Source organism: Xylocopa sonorina, chromosome 2 (genome assembly GCF_050948175.1).
Source record: "Xylocopa sonorina isolate GNS202 chromosome 2, iyXylSono1_principal, whole genome shotgun sequence".
NCBI classification, from domain to species: Eukaryota; Metazoa; Arthropoda; class Insecta; order Hymenoptera; family Apidae; genus Xylocopa; species Xylocopa sonorina.
In genome coordinates this window covers 10,647,535-10,665,874 of record NC_135194.1, presented here as the reverse complement: position 1 = coordinate 10,665,874, position 18,340 = coordinate 10,647,535, and the positions used below count along the sequence as shown (strand labels likewise).

Below are 18,340 nucleotides of genomic sequence, written 5' to 3'. Positions count from 1 at the left end.
TCATACTAAATAAACAAGTCAATAGACAGACGTAATATGTCGTACAATGGTGTGGAGGATATATACGACATTAAAATTGCTACATAAATTTCTATTCTTAAACGAAGAATTAGTATTACAATTAAAATATATTTCAAATTTATTTCTATACGTTTTGTCTTGTTGATCGTCTGTTATGTAGTTCACGTTTTCCTGTTTCTTATATGATATAATACCGGTACAGGTACGGTAGTATTCGATGTTGGGCAATTGCGTAAAATTGAAAATAAAGTTCGTGTCTTTGCAGACAGACACATTGATACTTTTATGACTGCAGTAACCATTTAATGAAATGTAGTAAGATCAACAAGGTCAATAACGTAAAGAATCGTAAAATCGAGGAAAGTCTCGACAACTTGTCACGTTCAATTACTGTCAAATTAATAATTAGCGAAATGTATAATAAGATCAATGCTACCATTTGTTTGATCTACGTCAGGTGGGTCTAGTTTCCTTAAACCTAATTTTGCTACAAGTATTTTATAGCAATAATAATAATAGGTAATTATAGTATACAATAGAATAGTACTTTACGTAAAAGTATGTTTTTTTTAATACATAGGTGAAATTATATAAGAATAAATTCACTGCCCACAGGCGATAAAAATATAAACACATAAATGATTGTTAGGCTGTCACATTAATAGCATATTTATGACAACTGTCACACATTAATTTTAAGATACGATTGAGGTAAATTTTACCAAAGCGCAGAATCGTTTCTTAGAAGACGAAACTGAAACATTACTTAACAAGTAAGTAAACTGCTCGTCACGAAACTTAGGAACTTTCGAAAACTCGATAAAAATCGATCCTTTCGTGTTGTCCGTGCGTAATCTATATATGAAAACTGTTGAGATTTCATGTTATTATTGTATCCCCTTCTTTTAACTGGATAAAAAGCGTCCTCCATCGACAACGTTTCTTTCGCAAAACTAAATATTGACTCGTGTACACTTCAAGTAGTGGTAAATGCAATTACATGAGCGGTGCTAGCCGCGCGTAGCACGCCGTTAGAATCACTGTGCCAAGGACTCGATTCTGTAGAGTTCAATTCCCACAGAGACGCTGGTAACGGGTGTTCAAGACGTCGATGTCATTATCTTCCTGATAAATAATGACTACAATTGAATGTAACCTTTCCTCCGTAGTCGCCTCTAATCCTGTAATGCAAGCTAAGCGTATTCTGCGGTCGAGTAACAATAGGTAGTTTCCGTTGCCCGCGCATTCTGGTTTACGTTCGTGACAAAACAATCGTTGGTGTTCTTGCGAAGAAATTCCTCGTTGACGTAATTTCTTCGTTTCTCTTTTTGCCATCGCGCTCAAATTATACTATAAACTCTTGAGACGCGAAATTCTAAAAAAATATATAGGCTAATTTAACTGATTTAATAAAGGTACAGGCAGCAGTAGTAATGGTAGTTGGTAGATCTTCAGGAAACATTTCATTCCGTGTATTTATCGAAGTATTATATTTCTTTTCAGCGTACAAATCTTCATGCCAACGCAAATCTAGGCAAGTTGAATTTGTAGCGAAAGAATGTGATAGTCCTTAAATTCTTAGGCTTAGACCACTGCACATCAATTCATCGTGGGTCCCTCAACTATTTCATTAACTTTTTTTATGCTCGTTTTACATCTTTTCCTTTAAACGCAACAGGTACAATCGTTTACCAATAGAATTACATTCAAGAAATTAATAGATGGTAGAGTATCCTATCGATTGCAATATCATGTTTAATCGTGATGAAAAGATTTTACTATGACATTTATATTAACGATCATCGCACTCTAAAGCGTAACCATAATACTGCAAAGTCGTGAAACGAAGTCCATATAATATTCACTACTCCTTGGCTACACACAGTTCTCATCTTTATTAATAATAAAAAATTACTGTACATGAATTTATCAAATTGTCGCAGTAATGAACAAGCTTTCAATATCTGCAGTAGAACCTGAATTACATCCGAATTAACCATAAAACAGGCTACTCGAACAACCAAATGTATCAGACACCCTATTAACCCTACCTTCATGTGAAAAGAAAAAATAGTTTTACCATTACCATTGTACCAAAAGTAATCTCTGTCCCAGTACACGCGATTTAAAAATTTCTACCCCCTCGATCGTCCAAGCGGTGAACCAAATGTCTGCGTTCGATTCATCGCTCGATCGCCGCCATTAACTCCCGTTCGTCGAGAAATGGCCGAAAACTGATTAGCCATTGAACGTCGCGCGGACGTGCCGCAAAGATGGCTCTGGGCGTAACGAAAAAATCGGCGTCAGCTTCGTCTCTGTGCAAAGATGCATCAGTCACGATAGTGTCATCGTTCGTCGCGCGTATCCTGGCGGCCCGCCGAAAAGGAGAAGACACCACGGAACGGCTGCGATAATTACGCAAGCGAGGCATTACGCAAGTATCATCTCGGCGCTTGGATAGGGACGGGAAAAGCGACGGGTGGCTCGTCTCGGGAACGCGACGCGACGCGACGCGCCGGTGAAATCGCGTTAAAAAGCCGCGTGCCGATGCAACCGTTGGATCGATCGTCTCTGCTCCTCTTTCTTTCCTTCATTTTTTTTTCCCCCGTTCCACGGGGGTGTGAATCGTTCGCGGTTAGAAGTGCTCTAGAGGGAGACGTGGCTGTCCCGAAATAAACTTTCTCGGGTTATGTAAAAGCCTGCAACTGGCCTGGTGTAGACTCCGCCGGTATAAAGGTCGGCTGTGCCCCCAACAGTCGAAGAGTTGCTCACGAACTTCACGCCGGCAACCATCGGGAGAATACCGACGCTCTACATGTGACGTTGCCTTTTCATCTGACGCGGGCTTATCTCCATCGTTCACACAAAATCGCACTTTCTCGAGAGAGCGTTGTGCTGTTGCACAGGCACGTGTCACGTCGTTTCGGCAACATGCGTTACTTGGTGAGTATCCACTTATGCCTTGCGTCACTCTCGTCCTCTTCTGCATACGCCGCTTTCGACCTCCTCTTTCATTCATTGTTTCGCGATCGACCGGTCCTGTTTGGTTCTTCCTTTTTTTTTCTCTCTCCTTTTTTGTCGTTTCTGTAAAAACAGTTTCGTTTCTCTGTCGATGGAAACAGTCGAGAGATTTGGACGAATTGAGGGATTAACATTTGAAGAGAAATTTCAGGGGGTAATTCGTTTTGTTTTAACTTTTGGAAATTTTTCGTTCATTTGAATTTTCGACAACGAATGACTGATCGGTTCGCTGTTACTCCAGCGTGTTTTTATAATGATCTGAGTATGTCATGCGCATCTATTTACATCCCATGACGGCCAATACAAATTTTTGAAAGTGAAATCAATTTGTGTCGTATAATGAATATCATTGAATTGGTTATTTATGCGTCAGATTTGTATTAAGAGGTTCTTTGTACGTGGTTTGTGGATCTGAGTTTTTGGTGTAATAGTAGGTAGCGAGGTATATATTTCCGCGCCATTTTCATAAGTAATGTCTCGAGAAGCATAAACGATGTACAGTTCTTATTCAGATACTGAAGGAATATTTGCCAATCCTAAAAACTATATATTTTATAAGCCTCACGTTGGTTCAAAATTATGTACAAGTTTTCGTGATGCAAAGGATGTTCCACATAAAATCAGGTCAGATTATCCTTTCCAATTTCGATCATTACGAAGTGTTTCACACATTTCGTTTGCATAGTGTCAAAAACTAAAACTACACGACATGGAACATTCTTGTTCCAAGGTAACTTCGAAGTATATTGGATATTAGCACAGTATTCGAAACGACTGGATGGTCCGTTTTGTATGAGACACCATATACAATGCTCTCGTGTAATCATTTAAATTCATATGTAATCTAAATGCATAGGTGTGACGGACGATACTCTCTTGCTAATAAAGTGGCCAAACCTGCCATTTTTTTACAAATTTTTTCCTGTTAACACACAGAGTAGTTGACAAGATGTACATAACCGGAAGTCGAGTAAACAGTAATGCAATTTAATCGTAAAAATTCGTAAAATATACAAAATCATTTAGCGTCGATGGAACTAGAATTGCACTTGTAATTAATTGATTTTAATATGCAATAAGAAACTGTAAGTTTAGCAATAGAGTCGCTTTGATGACACACTTTCACGCGTAGAAAGTATTAGAACCAAATCCTAGTTTTTTATACTCAACAGAGTATCCTGGTGTTCGTTAAAATTTTTGCTCGAATCAACGGCATCGCTGTCGTCGTAAGGTATAATAATTATTGACGCGAAATTAGAAGGAAGTAAAGTTCGAGTAAAATATAAATTGCGGATCGATCAAACGTGGTTGTATAATTTTTTACCGATGACACGTAGCCGGCATTAAAGTCAGGTTTCTTTCGTCTCTGTTACCGCTCGCAAGCACGATGAATATTCCGACCTACCTGCTGCCAGCGCATCCATCTTGCCCTGACCTTTCGCGGGGAAAGGTATCTCAATCGATTTAAAGAACAGACGTAAACGAAGATTTAAGCCTAGCGTATCGACTTTTATTCCTTCACGCTCTGGCTCTAATAGGGTATAGAAAGGTGCTCGATGTCGATTTCAGTTTTGCTCGAACGTGAAATACTAGAACGGGGGAAATATTAAAAAATAGCAGAATGGAGAAAAGGGGAGCGTAAAGTATGGAAATAAAATGGTAGAGCGTGGAAAGGTAGGGAAGCAGTATAGTTTTATTTAGAGATCCACAAGGCTTTTAAAACAGGGGTTGGCGTATAACTTTTGCTGTAACATTGGCCATTACTGGAACAGATAAAAAATGATTAAGTGTTAACATATATAACATTGAAAATATTAAATATACAACATACGTACATTTAACTTATACTGACATTAAAATATGGAATACAGATTTACATATTATAATATACAGTATATAGAAACATATAGGTGTATCTACTACTTTCAGTAAACAGTAATGCCTCGCTTCAAATGAGTTAAGTACAGCAATAACTAAATTCATATAACAAACAGAAAAATATTCATACCACAACCGCTCATCTTCACAATCTTCATTACTAATCATGGCTACGAGAAACAAATCTAACCACTATAAAAATTCCTATTTATCTAACAGTCTTGCAAAAAAAAAAGTCCACTCAGCTCGTAGCAATCCGTGCATCGACACCTGCATCGAAACGTAAAGCAAGATCATCGCTACGAAAAGCGATCTTGACCTTGAAATCCTAACCGTACCACCGGCTTTTAGATCCTGCTCGCGCTGGTCACAGTGGCTCGTAGCCAGGAGTACTTCCGGCAACCGGAGAAGATTGTCAGCGAGAACAGGAACCTCGGCGACAACCGTGGCCACTATTCGTTCACTTACGAGACCGAGGGCGGTATCGTGCAGACAGAGACAGGAAGCAGGAAGTACGCTGGCACGCCGTCCGAGACCCAGCTGATCCAGGGCTCCGTGCAGTACAACGCGCCAGATGGTACCCCGATAGCGATTAGCTGGACAGCGGACGAATTCGGTACCCAAGTGGCGGGCACTCACGTGCCGACACCGCCGCCAATACCGCCAGCGATTCAGAGGGCCCTCGACTGGATCGCGAAACAACCCTCGACCCCGGAACCGGAGGAAGCGGCGAAAGTCTCGCCAAGCCTGCAGAACGCGGTCCCCGCCAGCACCAATCGGCAATACAAACCCCTGCGGGCGAATCAACGGAACTGATCGGATCGCGATTACGTCAAAACGGCCGTTAGAACAAGTCTGCCTTTAGTATTTTGCGATGCACAGAGCGCGATTAAAGAAGCTGACGCTTTCGTAGGGAATTTCGTGGGGGATTTCGTGGGGAATTCAGTCGTTCGAGGACTCCGCGACTGTGTCTCATCGGATATGTGTAGAAAGTTACCGTTGCGAAAATTGTTTTGTACCTTTTCTCTTTGATTGTCATCGACGACGTTCTCTTTTTTTTTAACTTTGTTGTTTTTATATACGAGTATCTTGGTATTTAATTGTCTTTCTTTTTTTTCATGTCGATCGATGCACGTTAGGGTGCGCGAATAATATGTATAAGCATTGCGGAGGAATTTCGTTTTTCTTTCTTACTTTGCACGTTGGTGACACTAGACCTGTGGTATATGTAGGTTTAAGTGTTGTAATGTGTCTCGTAGGTAATTACTGAGGAGAATTGAACGCGAATTGCGGACAAAAATGTGCAATTTCGATATCATACATCGCAGATGGAATTAATAATTATTGCTATTTTTGTAATCGTCGATTGCGGATCGTTTCTGTCGCATCTGTTATTTTATTGAGAAGAAGAAGAAGAGTTACGTAATATTAAGTGAATAAAACTTTTTTAATTTCAATTTGTCAGTTGTTATTTTGTAATTAATACTACAGATTGTTTTAAGTATAATTGAATATCATTTATACAGAATTGTGTATAAAAATTTCTGAATAGCATTTCTACTTATAGTGCGTCGTATAAAGGCTTCAAAGTACAGAGTTTTGTTTAAATTAAATATTGTTTCACTGAAACTACAAAAAAGTAATCGAGAAAATATTGCACAGTAAAATTAAGAATTTTGTTAAATATTGCCTACACTTGCATAATATAATTGCACTATTCTTTATTAAAATTAAACTTATTTTTTATACGAATTGCTACCTTTATTATTTTTGCCTATAATAGTGTATCCTTGAGATTTGCATGTAAAAGAGTATTAAACGGTATGTAACAAGCTATCACAGGGTAGAGCACATTCCTGTTGAATGTTCAAAAGAATTTCTTACTCAAGAGTTATTGGTTTCATCCCCCTTGGACACAGTCAAGCGTGTAATCGAATATGTCAGCGCCTACTTTTTGACGTGATACCACAGATTAAAAGACTATGCCAGTAAAATTTAAGTTTGAGACGTTGTTTATCATTTTTTGTCTAGAAAGTTCGACTAAATCGTATTAATAAGGACTCTGTACTTAAATCGAGACCAAGTATGATATCACTAAAATAATGCATACCTATTTATGAATAGTTATCGAGTAACTCATCTTCTTCTTATTTAAATTTGCGATAAATGCGTCTGTAATTATGAAAGTATTTTCTTTCGAAAGTTCTCTGTTAGAGTTTCTTTGATGTAAAAGACCCACGAGGCGATTTCAGCGGAAGGATGTTCGCATCTCAATTAATGTATGTAATTTTATCGATAAGTACAGTCGTGAAACAGACAGCAAGTGATAAAAAAAAGGTGTAAATAAGCAGAGGCAACCGAATGAGGATGAATCGCAGACTCTGCTATAATTTGGCGATGAGACAACTTTAATGCGATCGATTTACCATATATAGACTCCGTATGTTTATGCCTCGATTTAAAACGCTGTTTCGATAAGAAGTACTACTCTTTCGATTATCGTAAAACACTGTGGAAGAAAAAACAATTCAAAAAGTACGCTGTCTTGTTTGAAACTGAATATTTAAATATTTAAATATCATTCAAACCTGAAGTGAATGTTAAAGAAAAAAAGAACGTGGTTCTACGTAATTTAATTTGCATTTGTAACACCTAAATCTCTCTCAATTTTAAATAACAAATATTTATAAGCGCCTGGCATGATAATTTATACGTTTACCATGAATTTAATATCAAACCTCTGCGCTGATCAGTTACAAACATTTGCAAATTTCTGAGTAGCGCCCAACTATGATCTTCGCATAAAAAACACCGGCTGAAAATATATCGATACGTTCAAGTCGTTCGCGAAAAAATCCAGAGGCAAGGATAACAATATACAATTTATTTACAAGAATTCTCCGCGACGTCCTCTTACAGGTTCTTCAGCATAGAAAATGAAAATTGCCTGCGAAGCGGCATACGATTAAACGCGTTACGTAGGAACTCCGCGGTGATCAGTTTTAAGATACAATCGAGTGTCGTTGGCAAGAAACGCGAGGGTGTTCAAATTTCATCCCTCGACGTTCGCACGGTCAGCAGCGCGAGGTTGGCTCGGGGGTGGCGGATCGACGTTCGCCCCGTGCAAGGATCGCTCGCGCCCCTTTTCATTGGGCGTCGATGTTATTCTCCTCGGGATGAGCGGCGATGTACTCGAGGGCCTTGAGAATCTGGGGCGGAATGGGCGGGATGTGGCTACCCTGGGGTTGGAATCCGTTCTCGTTAGCCACGTAGGTCACTTGGACAATTTCGCCGTTCGGCGCGGTGTAGCTGAAGCTGCCCTGAGCCTCGCGAGCCTCCGACTGGGTGCCTGCGTAGTTAAGGTACCCGTACTCCTGCGCCTGGATGCCATTTCCTGTCTCGTAGCTGTAGCTGTAGCTTCCGTCTGGGTTAGGCCCGTCCGCGCTCTGCCTTAGAATTGGGATCGGGGTGGTGTACGCGGGCGCTGGAACGGCGGCCACCACGGAGACCAACGCGCACAGTACGATCGTCTGTAATCAGTGCACGCTTCGTTTCGAATTTTTGCTACATAATTAATATTCTATGAAGAATATTATGAAGTCTGTTAGGGGTCTGTTGGGGCGTGAAGTCGCTGAGGGAGCGGTTTATGGTGGTCCCACGACGTCGAGTGACACTGTGCGGAACCATATGCTTGCTTTTATCCGAAAAGGTCAAAGTGGCATTGTCGTTAGTTTTTAAGACATGAATGAAAGAGAGAGAGAGAGAGAGAATGAGAATGAGTGGTTGTGAGTGTTTATAGTGTCTGTGATTTAATTCCAGTTAAATTGGGTAGTCTGTATAGTTTTGGGCAAGGTGAGAATTAAATTTACTGGTGAACTATTGTTGCATTGAAAAATGTTACATGGTATGATCAGTATTATATCAAATAATATTGTCGAGTCTCGTCTAATTTAATTTCTATAACAGAAAAGATAGAAGAATGCTAAAAATACGCTATTTTGTCTGAAAATGAATATCTGAATGTATGCTGTTTAGGATATTTTAGACGTAGAAGAAGCGGAGAACTGTTCAATCTTCAATTACCAACCATTATAGTTATTCGAGTGTCAGAAGACATTTAATTTAGTGGAATATGTATGAATTTCAGAGTCTCAAATTTCAGATACCTGAACCAAATTATGAATAATACATAACTTTATTATTGGACTTAAATTCCCCAAAAAACGTTTTTGGATTAAAACCACATAATAAATTCTTAATTCTAGAATAAAAACTCAAGTCGAAAATAATTCTGTTATTTCACTAAGTGGTTAATTAACTAATTTTGGTTGGTAAACATTTGTGCGAAACATTATACAACAAATTTAGTTTAAGCAGACTATCTACAAAAGTTAATGTTCTACAAATATTAATACCTAAACGAAAGCCTAAAACTGCACCGTTCGAACGTCTCGATCGTCTCAGATCGCGTACATTTACCCAAACCGTGATGAAAACATTGTATTAATTGTTCGTTTGTCTTGTTAACCCATGAAGAGGAGAAAAGGGACCCGTACACGACGCACCGCCACTGAACTCACCAATCGGTTCATGTTGATATCTTTGACGGCTATATATTTTTTTACGTCCCGAATGTGAAACTGTGCGTTCTTTCTCTGCAAGTCCTTGCTGCACTGACTCGTGATATGGTGCAGAGGATCCCTTTATATATCCATCACCTGAACATTCGGCGAATTCCTGGCAAGGCGGTGCCTTATTTAATCCCCCTCCTTGCCAGGCCTCTCCCACTCTCCGAACAGGACACCTTCAAATTTTGCAGATGATCCGGCAACCTCTGCGAGGATGACAAAGTGGTCGCGCGAGGTACCGGAAACCCGAGGTTGTATTCGTACCAGATCCTATCTCCTCCGTTTTATCAATCTCTCTCGAAGTGCATATTTAGGTATCGTGACACATTATTATGAAAAGTAGACGAGGATCGTTTAAGTGATTCCTATTTTTTACGTTTCGATGCACGCGATGGAAAGTATCAAAATGAAGAACGAAATTTCGCTGACATGGCAAAACGTAGCGTTATCATGGTGGATTAATGGAAGTAGGTGGATTAATCGTGAAGTCTCTTTTGCATATTTAGATCATGTAAAGTAGAGGATTGTTTGATCAATTTTTTTCATTCCCTAATGCGTACGATGGAAAATATCAAAATGGAGAACGAAATTTCGCTGAGAGGACGAAACGTGGCATTATCGTAGCGGATTACTAGACGCAAAGCCATCGATTTTCGAGCCCCTTTCTCGGTTGTTCCCAACTTTTAAAACCAAACGCAGGTGCAGAATCCGACAGGCTCGTCTGAGTACTTGCATAATGTTACACGACAAATTTGCAAGCACATCGTTTTGGTATTTTAAGCCTGCGCGACGAGAGGGCATTCGTACCTCGTGGAATCGTTCGATTCGAAAATGCATCGAGTGCATAAACTGTAAAATTCGTGGTGCTTGCGAAGCACACGCTTCATTCATTTCGATGGTTTACCACTGTTTTTCGACGAGAAACAACAGGCTGGTAACGCGTCTTCCTCGTTTCACGAATATCCAATCATCGCCACATCCGTTTGGAGTGCAACGGTATTCCTGTTCAAACGATTTTTCTCAAATTTTAAACGACGCTTGACTCTAGCTTGAGAATTCAGGTTCACACGATTGCTATTAATAAGCGTGATTGTAGACTGTTTCTTTTTTGTGTGTATCGTGAAAATTTCAGTTTCTACGTTTATGTTAGTGGCTGACTCAATGCGAAAGGTTGGTGTAAACTTTCAGCTGGCGCAGAAATAAATAGTATTGCGCCATATGGTGTATCATCGCAAAATAAAAATAAGTGTTTAATGCAGGTGGCTTTCGGTGATGTACGAAAGAACGTTCAAGATTCTTTAAACGATAAACATAAAACACTTGTACTCTCAGTACGTTTCACATAAAATTTACACATTCCTCTTTTAAATGATAAATAAATGTTTGAACGAATCCTGGAACACGATATTCTATTCCTTTAATTTATCTCTGCTCGCATTTTATAAGTGAAATTTATTTCTGTTTGTAGGAGCTGTTTACATTTAATACAGTAACATCGTCGATGTTTGTAGATCTTTATCAGCGCGACAAATATATTTTTATCGAACGATACAATTATTTTCTATCGATCCAACGGTGATAATTAGAGACACAGAGATTCTGATTAATAGAGGCACGCTTAGAGGATAGGAGTTAATAAAAATTCAGGATATCTCGTTTAATGCGAAGGAATGCACTCAGAAAACGCTATGTAACGTTATGTTTCTACATTTCGAGGGTTTTGTAATATTATATTACGGATATCAGACACTTAATTATATTCTTGAACGGCGAGCATTTCGAATTCAGTCAGAAACGCTCCGGGCTACTTTCTACATAACCTTCGACCACGCGTGAATCTGCGCATCTTCCCGCGGTATCGAAAAGAAGAAAAAAAGAGGAACGTTCACAAAGAGTATCTTGTACGAGAAAATATCTTTTATGTACCAGTCGGTCGAGACGGTAGCGCAATTTGTAACTGTGATCGTCGATGCAAAACCGTAATGATTTCGCATGCACACGGTACATTTGTACAGTGAACGAATCGAATCCAAGCTCTGTTCGACTTGTTCGAAAACAGCACAAGTTCCTATAATGCGGATCCACAGAACGCAAAATATATTGATCAACACTATACAGGAGTCAATCCCAACCATATTGGTAGCTAAGAGGCTATTATACATACATTAATATTTATCAGAATAATTTGTATAATATCTGGAGAACCAACTTCTTCAGAATTGGAACTTCAGCTTGTGTAACGATAAATTATTGCCACCATAAGAGGGTATCGAATTAATAGGAACGACGGTATAGATCCCCAAGATTTATTAGGTACACAGCAAAGAGTATCAACGACCATTACTCACTAACCAAATGTCCAGGAACCATTTTATCAGTGAAACGTACGAAAACAGAGAGAAGAGTACCAAGTACGATCCAAAGTGCTCGAAGATAAAAATGTTAATGCCACCGCATCGCGCTATCAATGGAAATACCGTCACTTCGTTGAAATCGCGCTCGTAATTCTGTTAACACGCTGTCCCACGGAGTAATGCCCGCCGCGTGATTAATTCGATGAGGTTACATTCCGCCTCGGCTGGTTCCCGTAGGAAGACTGCTCGCCCCAACGTTCACCGTAGCGCCTTCGCGCGGATACAATTGGACGATTAAGGACCAAATTAAAAAGCACGCGAGCCAAGGTTAGACGCGCGGGGTCAACGAATAAATAACGCGGTTTCATCGCAGAGGGTTGTTATCAGGCGTTCGTTATCGTTGCAATTATTCGCTATCCGGCGAGACACGGAACTTTAAAAGAAAAAAGTGGAATGTACGCGGTGTTCGCCTCGAAGCAAAGTTCGGTGGCCCAGGGATATTTATTGCCCCGTCACTGGCAGATCGCCGCGATAAGAATTTTATGATCTCTGTAATTAGCTGAAAAAAACTCTGCGGACGCTGAAACCGAGGGAGGGGAAGTGGTAAGGGCGTGATGAAACCACGAAATCTGCATAACTTCAAATGAACAGGACGTTAGAGATGTCGCTTCATAAAGGCTAGATAATGTTTGTATTCTTCGTAGCCTTCGCGTGGCTGTTTCGCAACGCGGTGGAAGAAACACGTGGACTTTTTTTTTCACCTGTTCGGAATTAAGCGGGGTCGTTAGAGAACCCGCCGATGGAATTGAAACCTCGACGTTCCCGTTGAATTAATGGGGAACATTTGTAGTCGTCTGGAAAGTGTTGTTCCAGTAACGATCGATGATTTACATCGTCGAATCTGTCATCGTTGACGAGGTGGCCATGCTGGGAGCACCCGAGACGAGTCACTTCGACGATTCTAACGATCCCTGATCGCTTTTACGCTTAGATCGCTCGATGTTACACGATGGACTTTTAAATGTTGACAAAATGGAGCCACGGTTCGTTTTATCGACGTGTAACCGATCAACGTGTATTGTTCCCCAAATAGGGGGCGTAATTTTATGGAAATTGAGACGCAACATGCTCGTCAATTGCAATTATTTCTTGATTAATGTAATTACTCGTGTCCTATTGGAAAGAGGCAACAATTGACGTGTCCAAGCCAGTGACTCTTCATAGCCTAATTGTAATCGATGAAGTTCGTAATTATGATCGTCGACATTTATACTCGATGAAGGATGGTAAATTCGTAATGTCCTGATCAATGAAATAACCCAGATAATAATTACAAAGTATCACAGTCACTGTCTTTCGATTTTATCGTTTCTGAAATGTTTTGAAATTTATTTTCGGTACATCATCCGAGGATCTAATCTGTTATCAGTTCATTGATTTAATCGATTCCCTATCGCGGCTTTCTGCGATCACCGTTTACACTAATTGGATTTTTGTCGACTGTAACTGATAGTAGAACGGGTCTACATGATTTAGTCTAGGCCGTGCTTGAATATTCAACAGGGCATAATTAAACGGCCCGCTCCACGAGAGTAACCTTAATAAAAGCATGTAATTCGGACGACGTCTGTTACGTTCAAACATTAAATTCATGTAAAATTGTTTAACGAAAATTAAATTACGAATCGAACGAAGCATTAATTACTGGAACAATTTACTAGAATGTAATCGATAAGTACCATGTTCATTCTCACATATCTAACAGATTGTTAGATCTGATTCAGATCGTATTGACTAAGCGAAAATACGACACTCAGGTACTACAAAATTATGCGATAACTTGAAAGAAATGAAAATTATATAAAAAAGCTGTGAAGATGCAAATCAAGACAGGGAACCACGTAAAAATGCATTATTCGATCCTCGACATGTTTATATCCCCTATTTTTGCACATAAATCAATAAGTATCAATAAAAATGTAAAAAAAAAAACACACGCGTGTCACAGGCAAGCAAGCCATCGTTTAACGAACCGATTGTATTGAAACATCATTTATTGGTCTCACCCCGTTATTAATACGCCGATCGATAACGCGGCGCACACCGTGGTGAAAGTAATCCCACTCGTTACGCGTTTGACGCGCGGACAATAATAACGAGCGAGTGGGAAGAGAGGAGTCCATCGAAACGAATTACACGGGGCAAATTACAGAATTATTAAAACAACCCGGTTACACGCGCGGCTCTCCGTGCCGCGGCCGTCGATTACTAATAAATACGCCCGGTTCCAGCCGTGGACAATTTATGAGGGACGATAATTAAAACGCCCCCGGGTCCGTTGGATGCGTTTCGAGCCTTTCCGGCATCGCGTGCTCGGACGCGGGTCCCGTTTTGCCCGCCAGAAATGGAAGGACGAGAAGAAAGACGACGAGGAAGGCGGGGGAGGTGGACGGGGGACGCCATAATTCGTGGAGAGGAGGCCATCAGGCTAACCTAAATACTACATGGTATTTTTACTTTCACAAGGCGGATGAGCCGGACTCCCTTTAGCTGGTCCAACGAAAGTTACGTAGCCGACGATTAAGGATCCCCCCACGACGAGTTATGATAATTTATCACAACCACCGCGCGGATCCACCTTCGCAGGCTTCATCCTGGGCTTAACCGCCCGTGAGAAATTGTCTCTACCCGGTTCCCTTATCACTTTCCACCCGTACACTTAATTCTGGAAATATTGGTGATATAACGGGGACGCGGAGGGACGTTATGCTTTTTTTCTCTTCTTGGAATTATACAATACGCGTATGGGCGCGTAGGTGCGTGTACGTGTGTGTCGAGGGAATTATTGGGCAACGAGAAACTGAATCGCTGGTTCTCTGTACAGCGAGTCGAATCGTGGAGTTTACTTCTTTTGTTGTCTCAGATGGGATTCTTATTTTGGTGTGAAGTGGTTTTCAATTTCAGATAGATTAATCTGTCGATGTATTCTTGTTTAAGATCATTGCAGTTTGAGGAGAACTAGAAACGGATGTTGCGTGTGTGTTGCAAGCAGGTTCATACAAATCAGACGAACAAAGTCCTGGTGTACAGTTTGAATTTCAATGCGTTATACCATTCGATCGTGATAAAAACGCAGCCAGGCTGACATACTTACGATCAAATAAGGAGCGTACAAAAGATAGTGGAAGCGTGTACCGTGGTGCCTAGATATGCCAGTATGGTATCTCGTATGTACTTCTCGGCTCATTAACGTATCATTGGATTTCCATTAATGAGTCAAGATGCATTCTTGCACATTGGTCTGTCGCAGACGTTGAACAGCTTCTTCAGTATTTGGGTTACGGTTGAAAGATGGTATACTCGAAGGTTCAGCGACAGGACAAACACGGTGTGCGAGTTTTTTACACGCCTAGTAATAACTTTTTATCGAGTCACGTGTGTGCACAGACTTTTTAAAAAGTCTCCTTATTGACTCAAAGGAAGAGCTAGTAAAATTGTAATATTCCATGGAAACGATAGAAATGCGCGTCGATACATCGTCGATTAAAAGTTTTAAAGGACACTTATTCATATTTGTTTGTTTAAATTTATTCGAAAGACGGCTCGTCTAGCGTGTACGAATGCAACGTGGTAAGAGAAAAATATTACGTTATAAAACTGGCGGTGTGTCGTCATATTAACTATCTTTTCAGACGAAGCGTCGAAAATGGCGTGTCCTGCGCAGGGAAATGGTTTTGCATGGTCTGAGGTGAACGTAGAAACAAATGCTCGCGTGTTACGTGAATTATTATTATAGCAGTTGGCAGGCATATGTTAGACAAAGTGTACGGGACGAGTTAGATTACGGACTGGACATTTGTTGGATCGCTAATGGAGCTCGCGTTGAGCGGAGTTCATTTTAGAGCAGATGTACACGTGAACTTTCAGAGTCTCTCAAATAACAGTACTTTCGACCGTACAAAGCGAGCGTACACTGTGGTACAAAAAATTACAGTGATGTACCAATCCTCTGGTATGTAAATTAAGGATGCTCGAAGAGGATCACCCTAGAAATGACAGAGCCATAAATTTGTATAATATTTACGACCCCGTACAATTACTTTTATATACATGTATTCAACCGCGATTGATTCTAATCTGCCAGATCGTCGTGTCTCGATTCGAGGAAGATATATCTATGCTGATTAGCTACTTCCAAAAACTCTATCTGTTCACATTGGCATTTATGGTTAATGAAAGCCAGACGAAATTTAGCAACGACTGGCGATTTCCTCCAGACTTGATATCTCCGGCCATCGCACTGTAACGAGCAGCTGTATCTTCCGGATTTTCTGGTTTATGACAGGACAAGCTTAATAAATTCGTCTTCATCTGGCTAAGAATAGATTACGTAATATACAAACGCACACACTTACGATAAATGAAAGAATATAAAATTATGATGAAATGCATCGATAAAAGTGCAAAACGATAAAATATAAATCAAATTCATGAAGTAAATAAAAGCAAACATGGTTTTTAAAAAAATGATACGCGTATAGAAAAACAATTATTAGAAAAATTCCGTAGCAACCCCTTTATTATTTGCAACCAGATTTATCATTCTGTCTTACCGACAGTAAAAAGAAGATCGGCAAATAATCGTGTTCAAACACAGGTAGATGACTCAAACGGACATTTCCCACTTTTTGTTCGAATCAATCCCCGCGTCTTTAATTACAAAGAAAAGAAAAAAACGAAAATCGTCGATTAAACGAAAACCGCGAGCAGCTTGACGAGTTGCGACACTCGCGCTAGTCCTCGACGAGAAAAAAAGAAGACGAGTCCACAGAGCCACGTCGTGTTGCAATGAATATACATCGATGGCGGTTGTTCAAACTCCAAAAATCGAACGGGTGACGGCGTACAAACGTCGCATCACAACCGACCCCCTGAAACTTTCGTTCTCGCGTAATCTCGGAGGACGAAACTCGGATGCCCGCGGGTCACAACCGGCGTTCGCATCTGTCCCGCGCGATCTCTCGTCGCTCTCACCTCCGTTTCGTCCCATGGAGAGATTTATTGCCAAATTACAGTGCCGCGCGAGCCCGCGATATGCACTCGCGTGCCACGTAGGCGTGAAACGAAGGAGAAACGAGGTTCCGTCGTTTGACGGCGAAACTCGACGAGCAAATAACGAAGGAATCTCGCAGCTCGCAAGAGCGTCGCTGTTTCAGTATTTCGACTTTCAGCGGGGAAACCGTCAGCCTTCGAGATTCGAACGAATCGATCGAGGATGGCTCCCCGATGGACCTCGAATTTTTTAAATTTCGCACGTTTCGCCTGGAATTTATTCGGGCTGTCTCGTCCGCGTCTGACGATCGAACTCGGTTGATGGACGTATATGGAGGCACGTAGAAATGGAATAGCAGGATAGAAATTAAAAGTTGAATCTCGATGAACAGCCTTGGAATTATTTATTCGATTGAATTACATTAACCGCGCGGCTATTTTGACATTTTTCGCGAGGACGGATTCGGGACTTTCTGATTCGAAGTAAAAATAGACTTACACAAATTTGCTTTTAAATACTGTACATATATATGTATATTATTATTACGACTCGAATATTTTCGCGCACAAAATACAAGTAACATAATAAATCGTAATTGGATCGATATTCTTCCTCCATATTGCTCCAGTCGCTTTTATTACAACATTAGCTTACTTATTACACAATTCAACTATCACTCGTCCCTATTTCGCCATTCAATTATATCACACTTATCAGAATTTTTGCAATCTCGTGTCTGTTGGCTGAGGCCCCAAATTCTAGCACGTGACTTTTTCTTACTCGTTAAGCTAATGAATGTACCGTCAATGGAGACGTTTTGAGTAATTTAATATCTTCTTAACTGACACTCTAAATTGCCAAATAAAGCTTACAAATTATATCACAATTTAAAAAACACCAGAACAAACTCTTTCGACGGGATTTCACACAGAAACAATAACGGAGGGAACATCGATTCACAACCAAATCGGTGAAATAGCGAATGGAGGACACGGTACCGTATTTTCCGACTCGAAGATACGATTAGATGCCTTTTTATTGGGGTGTGAGCACGAGAAGTCGCGAGACTTCCTGCTGATGAGAAAAAATTTGGCAGTGATCCTTAGCGACGGTAAGATAGGTCACCTTACGTATGCGACTCGCGTGCCCCGGTCAAGGCTCCTGAGATTTGTTACACGGCTGAATTTATAACGGACGCGAAACACGAGAATTCTCACAAAGGGATCACCGGGTCAATGGAAGCGTCGGACACCAAGTATTCCATATTTGGTAGCCTCTCCGCCGGTCCGGCTTACAAGCGAGCGCGTACCTTAAAAACGCATTTAAAAGTATGACATCCGACCCACTGTCCTCTCCCGTCTTCTCAATCTGCGATGAATTCCAAA

At 40.6% G+C, this 18,340-nt stretch overlaps 3 protein-coding genes across 3 annotated transcripts in view; 2 read left to right on the top strand and 1 right to left on the bottom strand.

Annotated features, from left to right (window-relative positions):
* The window catches only part of Ikkbeta (inhibitor of nuclear factor kappa B kinase subunit beta), a 575,876-nt gene that overhangs the window by 40,937 nt on the left and 516,599 nt on the right, over positions 1-18,340 (top strand). The window lies entirely within an intron of this gene.
* On the top strand, positions 2,634-5,774 carry Cpr17 (cuticular protein 17). The gene is made up of 2 exons (XM_076909726.1): positions 2,634-2,964; positions 5,272-5,774. Exons 1-2 carry the CDS (start codon positions 2,953-2,955, stop codon positions 5,734-5,736), a joined length of 477 nt encoding a protein of 158 aa, XP_076765841.1. The 5' UTR covers positions 2,634-2,952; the 3' UTR covers positions 5,737-5,774.
* Positions 8,067-9,512, bottom strand: Cpr18 (cuticular protein 18). Its single transcript, XM_076909821.1, has 2 exons — positions 9,501-9,512; positions 8,067-8,450 (listed from the first exon to the last, which is right to left on the bottom strand). The coding sequence occupies exons 1-2, from the start codon at positions 9,510-9,512 to the stop codon at positions 8,067-8,069; spliced, it is 396 nt and encodes a 131-aa protein (XP_076765936.1).